The sequence below is a fragment of the Bos mutus genome, chromosome 3 (assembly GCF_027580195.1).
Source record: "Bos mutus isolate GX-2022 chromosome 3, NWIPB_WYAK_1.1, whole genome shotgun sequence".
In the NCBI taxonomy this organism is placed as follows: Eukaryota; Metazoa; Chordata; class Mammalia; order Artiodactyla; family Bovidae; genus Bos; species Bos mutus.
Window position 1 is genome coordinate 4,831,854 of NC_091619.1, and position 21,746 is coordinate 4,853,599.

A 21,746-nucleotide genomic window follows, 5' to 3' on the forward strand; every position below is an offset into this window, starting at 1 on the left:
GGGTCTTCCTTGCTGTGCATGGGCTTTCTCTGGTTACTGCGAGTGGGGGCTACTCTCTAATTGCAGTGCATGGGCCTCTCACCGCAGTGCCTTCTCCACTTGCAAAGCATGGGCACGAGGGCACGTGGGCTTCAGCAGTTGTGGTGCACAGGCTTGGTCACTCCACAGAATGTGGAATCTTCCCGAACCAGGAATCAAACCCGTGTTTACTCCATTAGCAGGCGGATCCTTAAGCCCTGGACCACCAAGTTGTTCCTAAATTAGCTTTTAAAGTGTTGATGTCAGCTCACTGGAGCCTTGTCACTGGTTAAGGAAACTTATTCACCTAAGAATCAGATAAGGGCTGGAGGTAGATTGGGAGTGGGAGGCGGGGTAGAGTGGGGCCAGTAGTAAAGCCTTAGCCGATGGGGCCAAGGGGTAGTTGAGGTTTCTGAAGACCGCAGAGTGTAAACGCAGGTTTTACAGTATCATGTTCTAGAATATTACAGCTTGTTTCCTGAGAAAGCATTTGGGAGAGAGGCCCCAGCAAAGGGCCCCGAGAGAGGTCCCAGAGCATTTTCTGTTCTGGGGATGTTGAGGGTGAGCAAACGGTGACAAGGATGACGACAGAAAGCAAAAAAGGGGAACTGGTGTTGATTGGATACCCACAAAGGATGGTGCTAGCACACAAATTATCTTTTAATTTTCAAAAACCTTGAGTGCAGTGGTTCTCAGCCAGGGGCAATGTTGCCCCCAAAAGCAGATTTGTCAAAGTCTAGAGACATTTCTATTTTCACGATTAGGGGATGTCACTTGGCATCTAGTGGGTAGAGGTCAGGGATGTTGCTGCTGCTGCTGCTGCTTCAGTCGTGTCCGACTCTGTGTGACCCCATAGATGGCAGCCCAGCAGGCTCCCCCGTCCCTGGGATTCTCTAGGAAAGAACACTGGAGTGGTTTGCCATTTCCTTCTCCAATGCATGAGTGAAAAGTGAAAGAAGTCACTCAGTCATGTCCGACTCTACTAAACACCCGATAATGCATGGAACAGGTCCTAACATGGAGAATTATTTGGCCCCAAATGTCAATAGTACTGAGGCTGAGAAATCCTGTTTGAAGGATAGATATATTAATCTTCATTTATACAGATGAGGAATCTGTAGTTCTGAGAAGCTACCTGTCATTCAAAATTAGACTACTACAGCTCCAAAGCCCTGCTCTTTCACCATGCCATAATGATAGGAACAGTGATGGGAATGAGGGTGAGAAAGATAAAGAACCATGGCACTAGTTGCTGCTCAGAAGATATTTGTTGGAGGGAAGAGTACAAGAAAGACAAAGGGTGATAAAAGATGGGAATGATCATTCTATCGCCACCCTGACACACTTCTCTGTCCTGGTTCCACAATCCAAAACGGAGTCTGGATTATGATAATAAAGGCAATCAAATGATGGGGAAAGGTGGCCTCAAGCCCCTCTGCTCAGTCTCAGGAGGAGTCTGACACCAGTGTCTGCACCTCTAAATGGATCTAGAAGATGGGGAGTCCCCTGGCACACTCTCCTCCATCGCCTTAGAGACAGACAGGGAGTTCTGAGTTGAGTAGGGGTGACCATTCCCCTCTTCCTCCCTGGGGCTGAGCACAGCTGTGGCCCCAGAGGACGAGGAGAATTTGTTTCCCAGTTTCTACATTTTCTGTGAATTTGGAGTGGGACTGAGCCAGATTCATTCTGGGAAGCCCTGAATCTTCTGGGAGGGAACTCCCTAGAGCAAAGAGGGTGGAAGGGGAGGAGCCAATGATAAAGCAACACTTCTTTTCACTTCCTCTTTTGGACTCCTGAATTTGCCCACTGGGTGGAATCTATCAGGCCTCGAGAGAAGCCAGTGCCTGTCGTGCAGGGCTGTCAGAGCAACCTGCTCGCTCCAGGAGGTGATGGGGATCCCCTCATTCCTAGCCTTCCCTGCTGCCAGGAGGAACCGAGCTCACTGCACGCCCTGGCATCCTTGGGGCCACATGCTACTGTGGACAGCTCTGCTCTTCCTGGGTGAGTGGGGGGCACAGCAGGGACAGTGGATCAGGACGATGGGCAGGTGGGCTTCTCTAAGTCAGCTGCTGCCACCTGGGTTGTTGCAGAAATAGGAGGTGGTAGCACTGGTTGCACCTGGGTGGGGTGAACACTGCTGGGCACCGCTTTCTCTGCACCACTAACCTCTCTACAGCCAGAGGCAAGGATGAGGGCTGCAGTGGGAAGCACATCAGGAAAGTCAGGAGGGTGAAGGCAGGCTGATGAAAATCACATTCTGACGACCTTGCTAGCCTTGGGAAATGATGAAATTGGCAGAAGTAGGGCTTTTCAAACATTTTGCCCAATGACACTGGGCACTAAGGCCCCTGGTAATCTGCCACCTCCCACAGCTGAGCCAGCCCTGAGGAACGTCCAGTGACCTAGACCTGAAGGACTGATGATGGCCAAGGTGTTCACCTTCCTTAGAAATGTATGTTTCACTGGGACTAAATCTTAGGCCAGAGGGCCGATGCTGTCTTAAGCAATAAGAGGCGTGAAGGAGCGATAAAAACTGCCTTGGGGAGCAGAGGCCATCCTCTGGGCCTGCCACTTCAGGCAGCAGGGCCTATTCTCTTTCTGTGAAAGGAGAGTCCCCTGGGGAAAAGCGCATGAGAGTCTGGGTTATTCAGGGATGGAGATCAGAAAATATGTTAGCCAGGCAACTCCAGCAGCATCAGTTGTGGGACCAGAGACATCAAGAATGCCTCCTTGCACTGCAAGCATGAAGAGAGGAAAAGATCAGTATCACTACCAAGAGAATCAGAGCAAATGTCTTCAAGTGTCAGAACTGCAGTTTAGTGTCTTTCCGAATATGGTGACAGTAAATTTATGAAGATATCAGTCTGGCCCCTGTGTGGTAATTTTGTTAACGCAGCTGAACAAGTTAAGGCATGAACACCACAGGTGAACGAAATGCAGACATGATGTTAAAGGACCTCAAGAGACTCACGAGAGAGGGAAGGGGATTTGCAAGGGAGAGGGTAACAGGCAGGAAGGCTAGGGGCCCCCACATGGAGGACTGGCTGCAAGTATCAGACACTTTTTTATTTCTCTCTTAAATGGCAGGAGGAAACTACAAGTGTCAGATTGTATTCCCCTTCTCTATACAAAATTAAAAGGTTTCCCTTAAAATTCTGTGTTGCCATGACGACACCGGGTTCCACCTGAACTTAACTTTTCTCAAACCTTGAGCTAACCAATGCGTTTTTCTCAGGGAAATGTTTTTCTTAAGCTATGTTAATGAACTATGTATTTACCTTGGACTGTCTTTCTTCAAGTCGGTTTAGCCTAACACTCAGAACCCATAAGAGCTCAACAGACCAGTGTGTTTTCCCAATGGAAATGTTCTCTTAAGCTATGTTAATGAGACTATGTATTTGTTTGGAAATCTGCCTTTCTTCAAGATTCATGTCAATCATTTTATGGCCTGGGATGACTCACCTTGTGCCAATGTTACCTCAAAATGCGCGTTGTGAATAAGGGGCCTGGTACCACTCTCTGAGTTTTGAGACATTTCCTTCCTCTAATCAGCAGGCTGCTGATAGGAATATAACTTCTTGTTAAAAACTAGCAAGGCAGCACTCTTTCTGCCCCCTTCTGATGTCTATGTCAGAAGACCAGTCTAAGGAGTGGCCTTCTCTATCTCTTTTATACTTTAATAAAACTTTATTACACAAAAGCTCTGAGCAATCATGCCTTGTCACTGGCCTGGATTGAATTCCTCTCCTCCAGAGGCCAAGAGTCCTGGCATCTTTCACGGCTCGGCAACAACCTTTCACAATGTGATTATTTGTAATGATGAATCATCATATCCAAACACCAGGCTGATCTTTGCTTTCTCTCTTGCAGCTCCTGTTCCTGGGAAATGTGGTAAGTACTCCACCACATCCCCTCTGTCCCCCAGCTCTCTCTGCTCCCTGCACCCTGTATGGAGGAACTCTGGAGGCACCAGCAATCCAAGACTGAGGTAGAGCCAGGAAAGAGGAATTGCACCCACAAGAAGCCCTGCACCCCCTTCTCCTTCCTGCTTCCCTTCCACTGAAGCCACCAGGGGTGGGCAGCCAAGGGACACAGATGCCTCAGCCCTCCTGCTTCTGTTATGATGAGACTTCACAGATTCTGTCATAGAAAATAACTGTCCTCTGTCTCAATTGCTTCCTCTTTCCAAACTAAACCACGAGCCCAAGCCATGCAGAATCACATGATCTGCTTAGATTATCCCCATGGGTTGATAAATTGTCCATTTTTCATGTATCTGAAGGCTTCAGGGCCTGTTCCCTTGGACAGAAAGAGGAGGCCGTATTACTGGCTGCGGCTGGGTGGGGTGAACACTGCTGGGCACTCCTTTCTCAGCACCACTAACCTCTCCACCACCCAGGGCTGGTAGGGGGTGGGGCTCTCCTGGGTCACTGAATCCAGAGCTCCTAGACTGGCCTTCTGGCCTCTCTCACTCTTTCTGATTCTCCTGAGGCCATAGAGATTCATCTGTGCTTTGGTGTCAGGACAGGTCTAGTCTACAGGATAAGGAATGAAGCAGGTCAGAAGAGAAATGTGACCTCTGACTCTCAGCCTGGCACCTCCACCAGGTGGCCCCACTTGTCTTCATCCAGCTGGGAAGACAGTTTATCCACTAGTGTCCAAATGCCTCAGTTTATGAGGGTGGGGGAAGTGATTCCCCAAAGGATGTATGTGTAGTGTGTGTGTGTGTCTGTGAGTGTGAGTTCGAGAGAGAAAGAGAAATAGAGACAGAGAGAAGGAACTGGGCAGAGCTCCTTGGGCGAGGTGTACTTGTGTTTCTCGACTGTGTGCTTGCCCCCTCTCCCATTTCCCTACCCCTCCTCCTCTCCTCCCTGAGAGAATCTGGGTTCCTGGGGGCCCCTGTGTGGCTACATGAGTTGGAGGAATTGCCTTCAGGTGTGGACCTGTTCTGGGTTGGGTTCTTCTCTTGATCTCTGCAGCATGGCCACAGTTTTCCATCATCTGAGATTTGGGGTCTGCTTAGGCCCTTGGGGTCCCTTTTCCTCATGCTGCCTCCTCTCTCTGCCCCTCAGCAGATCTCCCAAAAGCTGTGGTGAGCATCCAGCCTGCGTGGATCAATGTGCTCAGGGAGGATCACGTGACGCTGATGTGCCAGGGGACCAGCTTCTCTGCAGGCAACCTCACCACGTGGTTCCATAACGGGAGCTCCATCCACACCCAGAAGCAGCCCAGCTACAGCTTTAGGGCCGGCAGCAATGACAGTGGATCCTACAGGTGCCAGAGGGAGCAGACCAGCCTCAGCGACCCTGTGCATCTGGATGTGATTTCCGGTCAGTGGAGGAGGCCCTGGAGAGTCTGGGAGAACAAGGGGAGATGAAATCTGCTTCCATGCAGAGGTTTTTAGGAAAGGGCAGTCGCCTACTTACTGGAAAGCACGGCTGTGAGTTGTTTGAAGTGGTTTTGGTCTACTCATTTCCCTTCTCAACCCACCTCCTCGGCTTAGTATGAGTGGTGAGGTGGAAGTTCCTAAGAGATTTCTCAGAATATGTTGGGCTCTTTTGTCTTGGTGCTGATTGATCAAGAAGGTGACCAGGCCACCAACAGGCATCTGGGTGTGAGTGAAGCAGAAGAAAATCTCTAATTCATAGAAAGCTTCCCATTTTTATGGCAGAGTCAAATGCACAGACACAGCACAACTGAATCCTGCTGCTGCTGCTGCTGCTAAGTCTCTTCAGTCGTGTCTCTGTGCGACCCCAGCAGCCCACCAGGCTGCGCCGTCCCTGGGATTCTCCAGGCAAGAACACTGGAGTGGGTTGCCATTTCCTTAGCCCTGGGAATTACTAGCCATCTAAACATGATGATTTCATTCACCTTTGAGCCTCAGTTTCCTCACTTGCTAGTGGAGATACCACTGCCTCCCACATGAGGTCCTGGTGAGAATCAGCATTTCCCTAATCCCTGTCCCCTGTCTGTGCAACTGAGGTGAAACTCGTGTCTTTTAAATTTCTATTTATTTATTCATCTATGGCTGCTCTGTCTTCGTTGCTGTGTGTGGGCTAGTGCCTAGTTGAGGTGCATGGGCTTCTTATTGAGGTGGCTTCCATAAATATAACTTGGTTGGTGTCATGATTTGCTGAAGGGTCTAAGTGTGGTTGACTGGCACACGTGTGACTGTTGTCATTTTTTCTTATCTCCCTGCTCCCTTCCAAGGTATCTGCTGTTTCCTACCCTTTCTTTCCAATTTCAACTCTGCTCTGTCCTATAACTTCAGGAAAAAAGTCGGTGTGGGCTGAGATCAGGATTAGAAGTAGCTACCTAAGCCTCTATTCCCTACAGAACAAAGAAATTAAATATTTTTCCGCAGTAAAAAAATGAAATTTGGGAGAAAAAATACACAGCCGGCTAATGGCCCACCCATGTCACTGCTGCCTTGAGACAAAGTCCCCACTGAATTCCACGTTTACTAACATGCACCAAGTAAACCAATATTTGTCGGTGCCCATGACTCTCCCCAAGGACACAGGTCTCTGCTGCGTCCCCCTCCCATGCTGTCTTCTCTCTCAGACTGGCTTCTCCCCCACCTCCCTCGGGGAAAGTGACTGCACTCCGGGTCCCCTGTATCCTCCTGCAGAGGCCTCTTGGGCCAGAAGGGCTGCAGCTGTGTCTCCCAGGATGGGAACGAGAAGACAAGCATATCTGAACACCTACTGTGTGCCAGCAACTACTGTAGACAGTGCAGCTAATGGTACTATTGTGACTAGTTCCGCATACGAAGAAACTGAGGTCCAAAAGAATTATTTACCCAGGATCACAGGGTGCATACACGAAGGAGCCAGAATTAGAGACCAGGGGTGTGTGAGTCCACATTTAAACTCCCCCCGACACACACTGGCCCCTGGAGGGATGGTCTGGGTCTCAGATCTGAGTCAAGACCTTCCGGGTCCTGCGGTCCCTTTGTGTCTTTCAGACTGGCTGCTGCTCCAGACCCCCAGCCTCGTGTTCCAGGAAGGGGAGCCCATCATGCTGAGGTGCCACAGCTGGAGAAACCAACCTCTGAATAAGATCACGTTCTACCAGGATGGGAAATCCAAGATATTTTCCTATCAGCGCACCAACTTCTCTATCCCACTCGCCAACCTCAGTCACAGCGGCCAGTACCACTGCACAGCGTTTATCGGGAAGATGCTACACTCATCACAGCCAGTGAACATCACTGTCCAAGATGGGAATGAAGGTTGTTCAAGGAGATGTACACCTTGGAAAGATGGGTAGTGAGGGGATTACTAATCTTCTGGACTCCAGAATGTTTGTTTTCCTGGGAGTGCCTGTTTAACATAAACAGGAACCCTGAAAGTCCTAGCTTGGCCTGATGGTTGTATGAATGTGAAGCTGTGTTCCCGGTCATTTCTCAGGGATTATAGAAATGGGTGTCATTTATTTGGTGTTTTAACTCTCAGGGGACAAAATCCACCTTTTCAAGCTCCATATCCAATTCCCAGACATTGCCATTCTCCCTCTTTTGCATCTCACTCAAACCACTCTATCACGTGTCTCTCCCGGCGTCTAATGCTTGCTGCGTTTCCCTACTGAGCCTCTCACCCTAGGATCGACTCTTAGCTTGCTGCAGCCATGTTGGCATTAGAACCTCTCTCTACACATAAAGAACTAGACTTCCGCCTGTTCTTGAGAAACTGTACATTGTGGAATCCATATTATGTCCTTTCAGACGGTATCACAGATTATTTATGCCAGCCTGATGTTCATTAGTGAGTACCCAGCCCTGGGTTCAGAGGAGGTGGTGAGTGAAGATGTGTTGATGTCATCTGTGTATTCCCAAGTTCAATGTTGCCCAAGGGCTGTTCCCCAATCACATAACTCTTTGAGAGCCCTTTCAGAATGAAGGGTTCTGTGGTCAAATTAATGCAGAACACACTACATATTCTTTTCCTCTCCTTTTATATTCATAATGCACACCAAAGGCTTCAAGAAGCCCTGTCTCAAAGAAAACTTTTAAATTGAGCCTGGTAAGGCATTTGCTAAACTCAGGTAACCACAGAACCCTTCTTCTTCTATAACTTTTCTTAATGTTCTCCAGAACAGATGTGTTTGAGGTCATCCTTTGGGAAATGCCGATCCAGCACTTTATTTGGGAAGGCAGACAGACGAAGCGATCCACTGAAGACTTCCTGGGGTAGCTGTCTGCTCCTGGCCTTGGCTTGGGTTGCTTTGCAAAGACTCCTCACTAGGGACATGACTGTTCCAAATTTCTGTCTTAACAACTGTAATTTTTCCTATCCCTCTGCCTCTCCGATTAGGTCCAGCAGTTCCACTCATCTTTTCACCTTGGTATCAAATCACTTTCTGCCTGGTGATGGGACTCCTTTTGGCAGTGGATACAGGCCTGTATTTTTCAGTGCAGAGAGACCTTCAAAGCTCCATGGGAGACGGGAAGAATAACAAAGTCAGATGGAGCCAAGACCCTCAGGACAAATGACCCTTCATTCCATGGTGTAACAGCAGTAGTGGCAGCAACTCTTCAGTCCATAACTTTCCTCTTCCCTGGCCTCACTTTGACAATAACCTGGGCTAAGGAGCCTCCAGGGAAAGAAAAGACCTGTGATCTCCAGATCAAGTAGAAGGTAACAGGCCCTGCCGCTGCTGCCGCCGAGTCACTTCAGTCATGTCTGACTCTGTGTGACCCCATAGACGGCAGCCCACCAGGCTCCCCCGTCCCTGGGATTCTCCAGGAAAGAACACTGGAGTGGGTTGCCATTTCCTTCTCCAATGCATGAGTGAAAAGTGAAAGTGAAGTCGCTCAGTCGTGTCCGACCCTCAGCGACCCCATGGACTGCAGCCTACCAGGCTCCTCCATCCCTCCCTTCACTGATTTCCCAAAGGCTAAGGCACAGTCCCCAACCATCCAGCTCTACATGGACTCACAGCAAATGTGTTCTCCCAGCTCCTCGCTAGAGGCTCCTCAAATATATGAAGCCTCAGTAAATCCTGGTGCTTCTTTCAAAGTAAATCCAACAATCTTCTCACTTCTCACAAGCTGCAGAAGGGCTCATGGGGGCCGGGGCTGCCTGGAGGGATGGCACAGCCTCAGGAGGGGGGTGGACGTGGCAGCATCTTGATCCAAGCCACCATCCTCTCTTACTTGGATTACTGCAACAGCCTCCTGCCTGGTCTTCCTGCACACAACCATGTCACCCAACAGTCTATTCTCACAACAGCCAATGTGTGTTGTATCTGTCACTTCTTTTCTGGAAGCTATGTAATAGCTTCCCCCTTGCATTTAGAGTAATAGCTAAAGCCTTTGCAATGTTCTACGAGGTACTACATGATCTTGCTCCTCAATGCCTCTCTGACCTCATTTATTGCTCTGTTTTGCTTCCTTGGACACTTCAATTATACTTCTGCTACAGGTTTATGTTATTTACTGTTTCTGAAATGTTCTTACAGATATCCACATCATGCTTCTTCATGGTCTTTACTCAAATATCACCTCATCAGTGAGGTGTCCTTGGTCATTCAACCTAACCTCACTCCTCCACCATCTCCTAATCCTGCTCTCCTGCTTTATTTTCCCCCATTGTTCTCATCTCCAGCTGAATATGTTCAGTTGTTTATTGCTGTATTTTTTCCCCCATGGATGTATCACCAACTGACTACTCCCTCTCTCATTAAAACATGCTCCAGGAGATCTGGGCCTTTGTTTTGTTCACTACTATATACTTAAGAGTCAAGGTCAGGGTCTGGCACATGATAAGACCCTCAATACATATTTATGGAATCAGTAAGTTCTTCAGCATTCAAAATCAGACACTTTTTTAAAAAGTACATCTACTCCATCTTACCAGAAGCAGAAGTCCAATTCAGTACTACTGAACACCCTACTAGATACTACCCAAAATATCCCACTAGTACATGCATTTCAGTTTTGAATGTTATCTGTCTAAACTCATTTTTTACTTTCACCCATCACATCTTGTAAAGTAGTGTATTAGTTGGACCTACTGCCCTCTAATTGAATGGACTTTCTAATCCTGTACAGTAGCCGTGGAAAGCATACTAAAAAGAGAGTTGAACAACTTGGATTTGTGTTTCTACCATTTGCTAGGTGCTTTGTCTTGAAGAATTCATTTAACTACTCTATGAATTAGATTCTTCTTCTGTGAAATACTGATAACTTTATCTCCCTCCCCAGGGATATCATGTGAGGTTAAAGTGTAACAACATACATGGAAGCATAATGTCTTTGGAACATAGTAGATGTTTAATAAATGCTTATGGAATCTGATGTCTTCAGAGCACACTATTTGGCTGGCACTTTCCCTTTAAATAGATAATATTGCTTTTACTATAGTAACTGGGAAAAAAAAAAAAAATAAGAAGGTCTAACTTGGAGTAGGGACGAAATCAAAGGTAGAACTGTGGGTGAGTTATGTTTCTGGGGCTAGTCACATTGGAAAAAAAATGGGGATAACCCTGTTTGACTAGCTCTAGCCAGTATACTAAGCTCATATGCTGTAAAAATACAATCTTAGTGGCATAAATCATCAAAGGTTTATTTCTCACTCATTTTCTGCTATATACGTGGAAGACTTCCTAAGGAAGCTCTCTCTCATGGGATGGCTCAGGTTTATACTATACTTTGATTTTAACACCAACTACCACACATTGCCAAAGAAGGCAAAGAGAACAGTAACAATTAGGACAGTAATTAAATGCACTCTGTCCAAAAGTAACATACACATACTTAAATTTCATTAATCGAAACAAGTTGTACGACCTGACCTCAAGAGGCATGCAATTGCAATCCTTTTTTGAGGCTGAAAAGAGGAGACTCATACATATTTTTAAGCATCATCGATATCTAGCACACTAAGGCTCCTTACTGGACTGTTGTTAAGGGTTAAAATGAATAAAGTATATGTGGCACCATAGGATAGACATAGCAGATCACTCCTCTTTTTCTTATCAACAGAAGCTTGATTTTTTCAGATATAGAGCAGGTACATAGTTTAGGGGAAACAGGAATCCTCTTTTGCTCCTGGATGAAACCAAAGACTTCTACAGCTATAGAATGTCTTAGAAAAGATGAAGTTCAATCTCCTCATTTTAAAGCTGAGAAAGCAATGAACCAGATGGTTGAAATGATTTGTTCAAGGATGTACAAGTAGTTGGTGTCACAGATCTGTACATACCGTAACTGGACTGCACTGTATAATTTGTTCTACAGCTTGTTTTAGAAGCTGTAGGACTCTTGGAACTTGGAACTCTTGGGGGTAGATGTGTAGGGCTTTTGAGGCTACTGAGGGCTGGGAGAGAAAGTTGGAGCAGCTTGGACAAGGTAGTCCCTGAACTACAGGGCACAGACCCCAGGCCAGGCCACATCTTTCTTTCTGAAGTGAGCACCCTTTTTTGCAGGGCCTTGCCTAAAATATCCTGACTTTTGACACACAGGCCTGGGCAGCCTAAACACTGAGAGAGAATGAATTTAAAGCTGACAGCTTCTCTCCCTCTTGGGTTATAAAAATAGGTTCCTTCTTTTTGAGGATGTATAGTTACTCTAGAACAACCTTTATGGAAAAAGAATCTAAAAAAAATAATGGATATATGTAAATGTAAAAGTGATTCACTTTGTTATACAGCAGCAGAAACATTTAAAAACAACTACACTCAAATAGGATTTTTTTTTTTTTAATGAAGATCCACTTTAGAAGTTGAATTAAAGAAAAAAAACAGAAAAAAATGTTAAAATGCGGGTACCCTGAAGGAAAAGAGCAGGCTGCATTGGCCGGGAATCGAACCCGGGCCTCCCGCGTGGCAGGCGAGAATTCTACCACTGAACCACCAATGCTACTTCCGTGACCAAGGTTCACAACACTGTCTCTTACCATCATCTCTGACCCTAGGTCCACTCCGTAACAGAAATCTGACCACCCCTCTTAATCACAATTTTGAAAACACAGCCTTCATGTTTCAAGACTAAAATAATAAAACTTTAAACCTCTGTCCTTGAAGCCATGGCTCTAATGCTTTCGGTTTTTCTAGAGCCGTTGGACTCAAAACCGCCCTCTTCAACCAACCAGAGGGAGAACAAGTTTTCACCTTACCATTCTTCTGCCCCAACCGCTCGCCCTTAGAACAAGCCGGGAGAAGCTGGAACTTTCTCTGCAACTCTGAGTCAGACGCTGGTGGGGCCGCCGCTCCCTGCACGGCCCGATCCGCTCGAACCTTCTCCCAGAGTCAGCGCAGCGCCTCCTGGGCTGAGTCAGCCGGAGCGGGCGGGCCGGGCGGCTCTGGGCTCGCCGCGAAGGCGCTAGAAGTTTCGCGGCGGCGGCGGCAGCGGGAGGAGGCGGGTCTTTCGCAACTGGATAAAAAGCTCTTGGAGCCGGAGCCGAGCAGATCCGAGCTGGGCAGGCAGGACAGAGGCGCCGCTGCGTACACCTACACTGCTGAGCAGCACCAACTTTCGCAGGTTCCTGCATCCATCCGACTCTGTATAGCACTGGTCGCCGGGAGAGGGAGAAACCACAACCATGTCCGCCGCGAGGGAGCTGGCCATAGGCATCGACCTGGGCACCACGTACTCGTGCGTAGGCGTGTTTCAGCACGGCCGGGTGGAGATCCTCGCCAACGACCAGGGCAACCGCACCACCCCCAGCTACGTGGCCTTCTCAGACACCGAGCGGCTGGTGGGCGACGCGGCCAAGAGCCAGGCGGCCCTGAACCCGCACAACACCGTGTTCGACGTCAAGCGACTGATCGGGCGCAGATTCACAGACCCCTCTGTGCAGTCGGACATGAAGCACTGGCCCTTCCAGGTGGTGAGCGAGGGCGGCAAGCCGAAGGTGCGCGTGTCCTACCGCGGGGAGGACAAGGCGTTTTACCCCGAGGAGATCTCGTCCATGGTGCTGAGCAAGATGAAGGAGACGGCGGAGGCGTACCTGGGCCAGCCCGTGAAGCACGCTGTAATCACGGTGCCTGCCTACTTCAACGACTCGCAGCGTCAGGCCACTAAGGACGCGGGTGCCATCGCGGGGCTCAACGTCCTGAGAATCATCAACGAGCCCACGGCAGCTGCCATCGCCTACGGCCTGGACCGGCTGGGCGCCGGAGAGCGCAACGTGCTCATTTTCGACCTTGGTGGGGGCACCTTCGACGTGTCGGTCCTCACCATCGACGCTGGTGTCTTTGAGGTGAAGGCCACGGCTGGAGACACTCACCTGGGTGGAGAGGACTTCGACAACCGGCTGGTGAACCACTTCATGGAGGAGTTCCGGCGGAAGCATGGGAAGGATTTGAGCAGGAACAAGCGGGCCCTGCGCAGGCTCCGCACGGCCTGCGAGCGCGCCAAGCGCACCCTGTCGTCCAGTACCCAGGCCACTCTGGAGATCGATTCCCTGTTTGAGGGTGTAGACTTCTACACTTCTATCACTCGAGCCCGCTTTGAAGAACTGTGCTCGGACCTCTTCCTCAGCACCCTGGAGCCGGTAGAGAAGGCCTTGCGCGATGCCAAGCTGGGCAAGGCCCAGATCCATGACATTGTCCTGGTGGGTGGCTCTACCCGAATCCCCAAGGTACAGAAGCTCCTGCAGGACTTCTTCAATGGCAGGGAGCTGAACAAAAGCATCAACCCGGATGAAGCTGTGGCTTATGGGGCTGCTGTGCAGGCAGCCGTGTTGATGGGGGACACGTGTGAGAAGGTGCAAGATCTTCTGCTGCTGGATGTGGCTCCCCTGTCCCTGGGGCTGGAGACAGCTGGTGGGGTGATGACTGCACTGATCCAGAGGAATGCCACTATCCCAACCAAGCAGACCCAGACTTTCACCACCTATTCAGACAACCAGCCTGGGGTCCTGATTCAGGTGTATGAGGGTGAGAGGGCCATGACCAGGGACAACAACCTGCTAGGGCGCTTTGAGCTCAGCGGCATCCCTCCTGCCCCACGTGGAGTCCCCCAGATCGAGGTGACCTTCGACATTGACGCCAATGGCATCCTGAGTGTGACAGCCACTGACAGGAGCACAGGCAAAGCTAACAAGATCACCATCACCAATGACAAGGGCCGGCTGAGCAAGGAGGAGGTGGAGAGGATGGTTCGTGAGGCTGAGCAGTACAAGGCTGAGGATGAGGCCCAGAGAGACAGGGTGGCTGCCAAAAACTCTCTGGAGGCCTATGTCTTCCATGTGAAGAGCTCCTTGCAAGAGGAGAGGCTTAGAGATAAGATTCCTGAAGAGGACAGGCGCAAAGTACAAGACAAGTGTCAGGAAGTCCTTGCTTGGCTGGAGCACAACCAGTTAGCAGACAAAGAGGAATATGAGCATCAAAAGAGGGAGCTGGAGCAGATCTGTTGCCCCATCTTCTCCAGGCTCTGTGGGGGGCCTGGTGTCTCTGTGGGCAGCAGTTGTGGAGCTCAAGCCCGACATGGAGCCCCTAGTACTGGCCCTGTCATCGAGGAGGTCGATTAAATGGCCCCTCTGGACGGATCAGCTGAGACTGCAAGGGCTGGGTTTGTGGACTTTCTAGACTTTCTACTGTGATCCTGCCCAACTTAAGGGGTAGGAGTGGAGGAGAATCTTACCCTCAACAGAGAATTTTTTTTTTTGTGGTCAGTATGTTTTATTATTGAGATATTTGTCATTTGACTTATAAAAAATCTTCTCCTACATCAAACAAGCAGAAGTAAAATCATTATGAACATTTGTGTGGCACTTTAATATTGCTTTTACCTACATTTAATGCATTTTGTTACTTGCATGTATGGATTTGTTATATGAAATAATAAAGCTAAATAAACTTTTAGAATTTCTTCGTTTTCTTTCTATCCAATTAAGTAGACGAAGGGGCAGGGCTTTCAGAAGCAGAAATACTGGGGTGGGTTTTGAAGGAGGGATGGGAAGAAAATTCATGAGGCTATGTGCATAATTTCTATAAGGGAAAGCAAGAGGAAGAGTTTGAGGAAGGCACACTGAGATAGTATTGAAGTGTGAGGAGAGAGGAGAGAATTGTGATATTGTGTTGAAAGAGGGAGGGAGGTGGAGTTGGAAAAGCAGAGAATGAAGAGAAACAAGTTTTGGCAAGACCCTAAGATAAAAATTCTGTATTGGGAGCTTAGTTTAGTTTTTCAGTGTATGTGTCCTAATACACGGACAAGAAGTTTATATGCTAATTATTTGCCTCTCATAATGTGACCTTATTGTTCTTTTACTGAACAGACCCCAAGTCCTGGATTCTGGGGAATAGTATTTGTTAGATTAAGAGAGTAAGTCTAGTGGTATAATTAAAATTATTATTGATCTTATCTGTGTGAGAGGAATTGCATGGTCCCATCTGCTTTCTGCTGATGGCCCTAGGATGATGACGATGATGATGGTGACAGTGGCAACTGTGTAGTAAGATGGCTGTACTGGAACCAGACGGGTGTTCCTTTATCTACTCCGCAAGTTAAACTCTGAGCTTCAGTTTTCCCTTCTATTTAATGGGGATGATGATCAAATAATATCTCAGATGTGTAATGAGGGTACAATTAAGTAAGTATGTGAGGAGTGAAGAAGAATAGGCTAGGCATCTAGTATTGAGCAACAAATATTCACTATTACTAATTATTACTAATTGATTGTCGACTATGTACAATCTAATCATCACAGCAACATAACAGTGTATTATCTCTTTTGAAAGTGAGGATCCAGAGGCTAAAAGAGGTTAAACAATTTACTCAATATCCATATCTATTAAGTCAGGGAACGTGGGTAGTGGGGAGAGTTGAAATTAAGAACTATGTCCTGCCTGCTTCTACATTCCGTGCACTGTTAACTCACAAACAGACCATTAAAAAAAAGAAAGATTTCCCCCAGATGTTGTGAAATTGTACATATTATTCCTTTAGAACACAGTTGGACACGGAGCCCTGAGAGAAAAAGTATGTTTTATTGTATCTTTGCATTATTCATTAAGTGAATATGTGCTTTTTATAGCAAGTGACTGAACCAGGGGAGTATCCTCAGGCTCAACTTTACTGCCAGTTAAATGACATAAGAGAAGGATAAGTTTGTGTAAGTTAGTTCCCAATCAGCCCAAAGACTTATTTTTATCTCAGAAATGAAGGTGGCCTTGGTTAGAGGAATGCTACATTATATTTAGCTAAGGGTGATCTGTTGCAGGTTGAGAGGAGATTGCAGTAACGACCCACCTGTAGTCTGGTTGTCAGCTCACATTTTAAACTGCGTTTTCCTGCACCTGGCCCAAGTCTTTTGTGACTTGTTTTACATTGAAAGAACCTGCAAAAAAGAGATGATATCACACACATATTCTGTATTACACTTCCCCTTTCCTGAATGTCCTTCCCACTTCCAACACTGACCACCGCAACCTGTTTGTAACTTCTCAAACAGAATGATGGCACCTACATTTGGATAGTTTCCTCACATTTCAACAATCTCTCTCTCTAAACAGACACAGGTTATAAGAAGGAGAATTCCATCATGCTTAGTTGTGAAAACACTTCAGATCTCATTTGGACGGTATCTATTTTTCTACAGAGAGATTTAAACAAACTAACCACTTTATTACCAAAGAACGGCAATGCCAAAGAATGCTCAAACTACCGCACAATTGCACTCATCTCACATGCTAGTATAGTAATGCTCAAAATTCTCCAAGCCAGGCTTCAGCAATATGTGAACCATGAACTTCCTGATGTTCAAGCTGGTTTTAGAAAAGGCAGAGGAACCAGAGATCAAATCGCCAACATCCACTGGATCATCAAAAAAGCAAGAGAGTTCCAGAAAAACATCTATTTCTGCTTTATTGACTATGCCAAAGCCTTTGACTGTGTGGATCACAATAAACTATGAAAAATTCTTCAAGAGATGGGAATACCAGACCACCTGACCTGCCTCTTGAGAAACCTATATGCAGGTCAGGAAGCAACAGTTCGAACTGGACATGGAACAACAGACTGGTTCCAAATAGGAAAAGGAGTACGTCAAGGCTGGATATTGTCACCCTGCTTATTTAACTTATATGCAGAGTACATCATGAGAAACGCTGGACTGGAAGAAGCACAAGCTGGAATCAAGATTGCCGGGAGAAATATCAGTAACCTCAGATATGCAGATGACACCACCCTTATGGCAGAAAGTGAAGAGGAACTAAAAAGCCTCTTGATGAAAGTGAAGGAGGAGAGTGAAAAAGTTGGCTTAAAGCTCAATATTCAGAAAATGAATACTGTGGCAACTGGTCCCATCACTTCATGGGAAGTAGATGGGGAAACAGTGGAAACAGTGTCAGACTTTATTTTTCTGGGCTCCAAAATCACTGCAGATGGTGATTGCAGCCATGAAATTAAAAGATGCTTACTCCTTGGAAGGAGAGTTATGACCAACCTAGATAGCATATTGAAAGGCAGAGATATTACTTTGCCAACAAAGGTCCATCTAGTCAAGGCTATGGTTTTTCCAGTGGTCATGTATGGATGTGAGAGTTGGACTGTGAAGAAAGCTGAGCACTGAAGAATTGATGCTTCTGAACTGTGGTGTTGGAGAAGACTCTTGAGAGTCCCTTGGACTGCAAGGAGATCCAACCAGTCCATCCTAAAGGATATCAGTCCTGGGTGTTCATTGGAAGGACTGATGTTGAAGCTGAAACTCCAATACTTTGGCCACCTCATGCGAAGAGTTGACTCATTGGAAAAGACCCTGATGCCGGGAGGGATTGGAGGCAGAAGGAGAAGGGGACGACAGAGGATGAGATGACTGGATGATATCACCAACTCGATGGACATGAGTTTGGGTAAACTCCAGGAGTTGGTGATGGACAGGGAGGCCTGGCGTGCTGAGATTCATTGGGTCGCAAAGAGTCGGACACGACTGAGCGACTGAACTGAACTGAACTGAACTACTTCATCTACTTCTGAATGACTGTTGCTGATGCTTTAGATACTTTGGGGATTGTTTCCTGTTAATGGGCTTCCCTGGTGGCTCAGAGTTAAAGAATCCCCCTGCAATGCAGGAGATGCAGTTTGATCCCTGGGTTGGAGGACAGCATGGTATTTAAATGTCATTGTATTGTGTATATATAGTCTTAGTTTGATTACTGTAATCACAAGTTTTGTGATTACAATATTAATTTGTTTCCCAAAATATTGAAACAAAATACATTCCATTATTTAAAAAATCAAAACTTCCTACAACCCTTCCAATGAAAAATCAGCAGTTTTGGGAACTCCCTGGTGGTCCAGTAGTTAGGACTCTCTACTTCCACTGCCTTGGCTGGGTTTCTGTCCCTGCTAGAGGGAGTTAAGATCCCACAAGCCTCGTGGTGGTGGGGGTGGGGAGGCAGAACAAGAATAATAGCAGTTCCTTGCCCCACTCCCAACTGCTACTATTCCTAACAGGTAACCACTGTTAAGTTTTTTGTTGTTGTTGTTAAGACCTTTTTATTTTGCAATAATTTTAGACTGACAGAGAATTGTAAAGATACTACAGAAAATCACTGTATATCCTTCATCCACCTTCTCTTAATGGTAAGGTCTTACATGGAGCCTTGGAACAATTAAGCCCAAGCTCTGCAACTACTGAGCCCACATGCCACGACCACCCACGCCTGCACGCTCTAGGGCCCTTGAGCCACAACTAATGAGTCCCTGTGCTGCAACTATTGAAGCTGGAGCACATAGATCCTCTGCTCTGCAGGGAGAAGCCCAGCTAGAGAATAGTCTGCCACTCTCTGCAATGACAGAAAGCCCACGTGCAGCAATGCAGTCTCAGCATGGCCAAAAATGAATGAATGAATAAATAAAGAAATAAAGCAGTGTCCCCCCAAATTTCACATTTTGATAAGCACTGGTTAGGTATTTGGCAGAAAATACATGAAAGTCGCTCAGTCGTGTCTGACTCTTTGTGACCCCATGGACTGACTGACTATACAGTCCATGGAATTCTCCAGGCCAGAATACTGGAGTGGGTAGCCTTTCCCTTCTCCAGGGGATCTTCCCAACCCAGGGATCCAACCCAGGTGGATTCTTTACCAGCTGAGCTACCAGGGAAGCAGATTGTCGCCCAATTTGGGTTTGTCAGACTTCTCATGATTAGAGTGGGGGTTTGGGGGCAGTATATCACAGGGTGAAATGCCCATCTTATTGCATTATATCAGGAGGTATGTGATACCAATATGACTCAACTCTGGTGATCTTAATCTTGATCATGTGGTTAAGGCTCAGCTTTGTTATTTTTTCCCTGTCTCTCTTATGGATACACTCTTACCTTCTTTAGTTTAGACACAGTATCTAATTTAACTTTTTGTCTCTGTTTTAAGCAGACTGGCATACTGCAAGTGCTCAAATGATACAGAGTAAAAGGTGGCAAGGGAAAGGATATTCCAAGTTAAAGATTTAAATTAGACAGACCAGTGCTTTCAAACTTTATTATGCATGAGAATCATTTGAGAATCTTATAAAATGTGGATTCAATAAATCAGAGGTGCAGCCTGAGATGTGTATTTCTAATAAGCTCCTAGGTCATCTCACTCAATCCTCACAACAATTCTGTCTCCATTTTACAACAAGCAAACTAACACTCAGAAAAGTCAAATACATTTCCCAAGGTTATAGTCTAGTAAATAACAAAGAATGTAAACTTTCACTAACCAACCTAAAGATCCTTCCATCTTCATGCTTATGAACCTCACACATTCAGCCTCTTCTGATTGACAGTTCTTCTCTCTTCTGCAAAGGACAACATTTTTCTATAACCAGTTCCTCTCAAATGAGAAAGTGGCTTGTTTAGGTCTTGAAGAAAAAGTTCTTGAAACAACTCCATGCGTTTATTTTCCCTTTCTATTACTTTCCCCTGGGTTTGGTATGTTGATTTCTTTCCCTGGTTTTTGATGGTACAGCAAGCCTTTTGAATAAAAATTGGTGGTGGGAGCAGTTTGGCAAGATGGTGGGGAATCAGAGTCTCACCAAAGCTTGACACTACAATCTTGAGCACAAAAAGACTCGGGTCAATTGCAGTTTAAGAGATCTGGATTGAGGGCTTTTCTCCATGAGGTGAATAAGCACTGAGAGACTGGAGTCTAAAGGAAAAAAAGAGGGACTCTCTCTCCCGCGTGCGTGCGCTCTTTTCTCTCTCTCTCTCTCTCACCCTCTCTCTCTCCTGCTATCTTCTAAATAAAATGGAGCTGTAACACTGGAAAAAAAAAAAAAATAATAATAAAGGAAAAAAAGAAAAAATTGTAACTAGGGATAGATCTAAATTGGAGAAGGAATTGGCAACCCAATCCAGTATTCTTGCCTGGAGAATTTCATGGACACAGGAGCCTGGTGGGCTACAGTCTATGGGGTCGCAAAGAGGCAGACACGACTGAGCGACTAACACACAGCATATACATAGAACCAAATAGATTCAGTTTTATATTCAAAGCGAAGCACATTCTTCATATGTAGATACGGAGCATTAAAAAGTGTTGATAAAGCGTTGATTAAAGAATAAAGTGTTGATTAATCAATAGTCGTTTCTCCACGAATTCAATCCTACTTGTTCATTGGAAACAAATAAGAAAAGCCCGAAGAAAATAACTGGATGTTGTCAGAAGTGGGATTCGAACCCACGCCTCCAGGGGAGACTGCGACCTGAACGCAGCGCCTTAGACCGCTCGGCCATCCTGACACACATAGAATCGGGTTTCTTATTTTCTTCTAAGACTGTCAAAAAGTGCTGTAGCATGGTTAGTTTCTCATTTTAAATTAAACCACAACTCCTCCCTGGACTTCTTCGCAAAATAGGGAAAATAAAACTGTTTCTGACTCTTATTTCCTACGTTATCACCATCCTAAATTGCAAAGATCCATTTCTCCAGTGTCCCTCTCGCTCCTTTTCTCCGGAGACCTAGCCACACCAGAGTGGACTCCCTTGTTGGCTGCTCTCCCTCGGCCCTTTCGCTTCAAATCGCCCTTACTGAATGCAACACCCTGTGGATCTAGTCCTGGGGCGGCGCCAAGCGGCGGAGCAGGGAGTTCGGATGACAGAAGGCGGGGGCGTGGGTAAGAAAATGCTCTGCCAAGCGAGGCATTGGCTTTCCCTCCTGGCTTCTCGCTGTTCCGTCCTTCCAGCTCCAGGCCCCTGGTGGTCTCTGCGTTTCAGGCCCTAGTCCTTAGTTGGCGGGGCCGATTAAGAGGAGTAAGAACGGGGCCCATCCTCGCCTAGAAAAGGCTCTGTGTATTTTGGGGTTTCAGACACAGAACAGTACTAAAAAACATTTGCAGATTCATAGTCTGTATTACTCTTATACGTGTAATTCGAAAAGCTTGCCAGGCAGGCGTTGGTGGTATAGTGGTGAGCATAGCTGCCTTCCAAGCAGTTGACCCGGGTTCGATTCCCGGCCAACGCAGGGAATCTTTTCCTTCTTTCACTCTAACTAAATTGAGAGAGAGAAGCAGAGCGTGCGATGTAGTTTGCAGTTTAAAGCCTGAGCGAAACTGAGAACTGAAACTAGAACTGCAGCCGTACCTCACTTTCTCCCTTGACTTCATTCTCTGCCCAGGTACATTTTGGAGGGATTCGAATCTGAAGCGTTTCTTTTCTCTTTTACCTTCCCTCCTGCCTTCCATTTTAAACTTTCAACTCTTGAGAAATCTTTGGGATCTTCCGGATGTCCTGTCTGAAACTGAGCTTCAGAAAGGGGTCATGGTTTTATATTTCCGAGACTGATACGGTAGCTAC

The 21,746-nt window shown here is 46.7% G+C and overlaps 2 protein-coding genes and 3 non-coding genes across 9 annotated transcripts; 3 read left to right on the forward strand and 2 right to left on the reverse strand.

Annotated features, from left to right (window-relative positions):
• The first annotated feature begins 970 nt into the window (after nucleotides 1-970).
• On the forward strand, nucleotides 971-10,457 carry LOC102274112 (low affinity immunoglobulin gamma Fc region receptor II). Of its 5 annotated transcripts, none has more exons than XM_070366546.1 (6): nucleotides 976-2,019; nucleotides 3,889-3,909; nucleotides 5,091-5,348; nucleotides 6,986-7,252; nucleotides 8,119-8,209; nucleotides 8,334-10,456. In XM_070366546.1, exons 1-6 carry the CDS (start codon nucleotides 1,908-1,910, stop codon nucleotides 8,473-8,475), a joined length of 891 nt encoding a protein of 296 aa, XP_070222647.1. In that variant the 5' UTR covers nucleotides 976-1,907; the 3' UTR covers nucleotides 8,476-10,456. The 5 variants fall into 5 exon arrangements, with proteins under 5 accessions (XP_070222627.1, XP_070222624.1, XP_070222647.1 ...); XM_070366536.1 differs by having other exon boundaries at nucleotides 978-2,019; nucleotides 8,114-8,209; XM_070366526.1 differs by having other exon boundaries at nucleotides 971-2,019; nucleotides 5,094-5,348; nucleotides 8,114-10,457.
• Nucleotides 10,458-11,810: 1,353 nt separating this feature from the next.
• Nucleotides 11,811-11,881, reverse strand: TRNAG-GCC (transfer RNA glycine (anticodon GCC)). Its single transcript has one exon. It is a non-coding gene; the product is annotated as a tRNA-Gly (tRNA).
• Nucleotides 11,882-12,422: 541 nt separating this feature from the next.
• On the forward strand, nucleotides 12,423-14,832 carry HSPA6 (heat shock protein family A (Hsp70) member 6). The gene has a single exon (XM_005903811.3). It carries the CDS (start codon nucleotides 12,564-12,566, stop codon nucleotides 14,493-14,495), a length of 1,932 nt encoding a protein of 643 aa, XP_005903873.1. The 5' UTR covers nucleotides 12,423-12,563; the 3' UTR covers nucleotides 14,496-14,832.
• Nucleotides 14,833-20,610: 5,778 nt separating this feature from the next.
• Nucleotides 20,611-20,693, reverse strand: TRNAL-CAG (transfer RNA leucine (anticodon CAG)). Its single transcript has one exon. It is a non-coding gene; the product is annotated as a tRNA-Leu (tRNA).
• A 649-nt stretch (nucleotides 20,694-21,342) lies between these two features.
• TRNAG-UCC (transfer RNA glycine (anticodon UCC)) lies at nucleotides 21,343-21,414 on the forward strand. Its single transcript has one exon. It is a non-coding gene; the product is annotated as a tRNA-Gly (tRNA).
• The last annotated feature ends 332 nt before the right edge of the window (nucleotides 21,415-21,746 follow it).

Coding starts and splice junctions, on each gene's coding strand:
- LOC102274112 (XM_070366523.1), top strand. CDS start 1,908: ATGGGGATCCCCTCATTCCTAGCCTTCCCTGCTGCCAGGAGGAACCGA. Junction 3,910..5,090: donor TCCTGTTCCTGGGAAATGTG/GTAAGTACTCCA, acceptor TCTGCCCCTCAG/CAGATCTCCCAAAAGCTGTG. Junction 5,349..6,985: donor GCATCTGGATGTGATTTCCG/GTCAGTGGAGGA, acceptor TGTGTCTTTCAG/ACTGGCTGCTGCTCCAGACC.
- HSPA6 (XM_005903811.3), top strand. CDS start 12,564: ATGTCCGCCGCGAGGGAGCTGGCCATAGGCATCGACCTGGGCACCACG.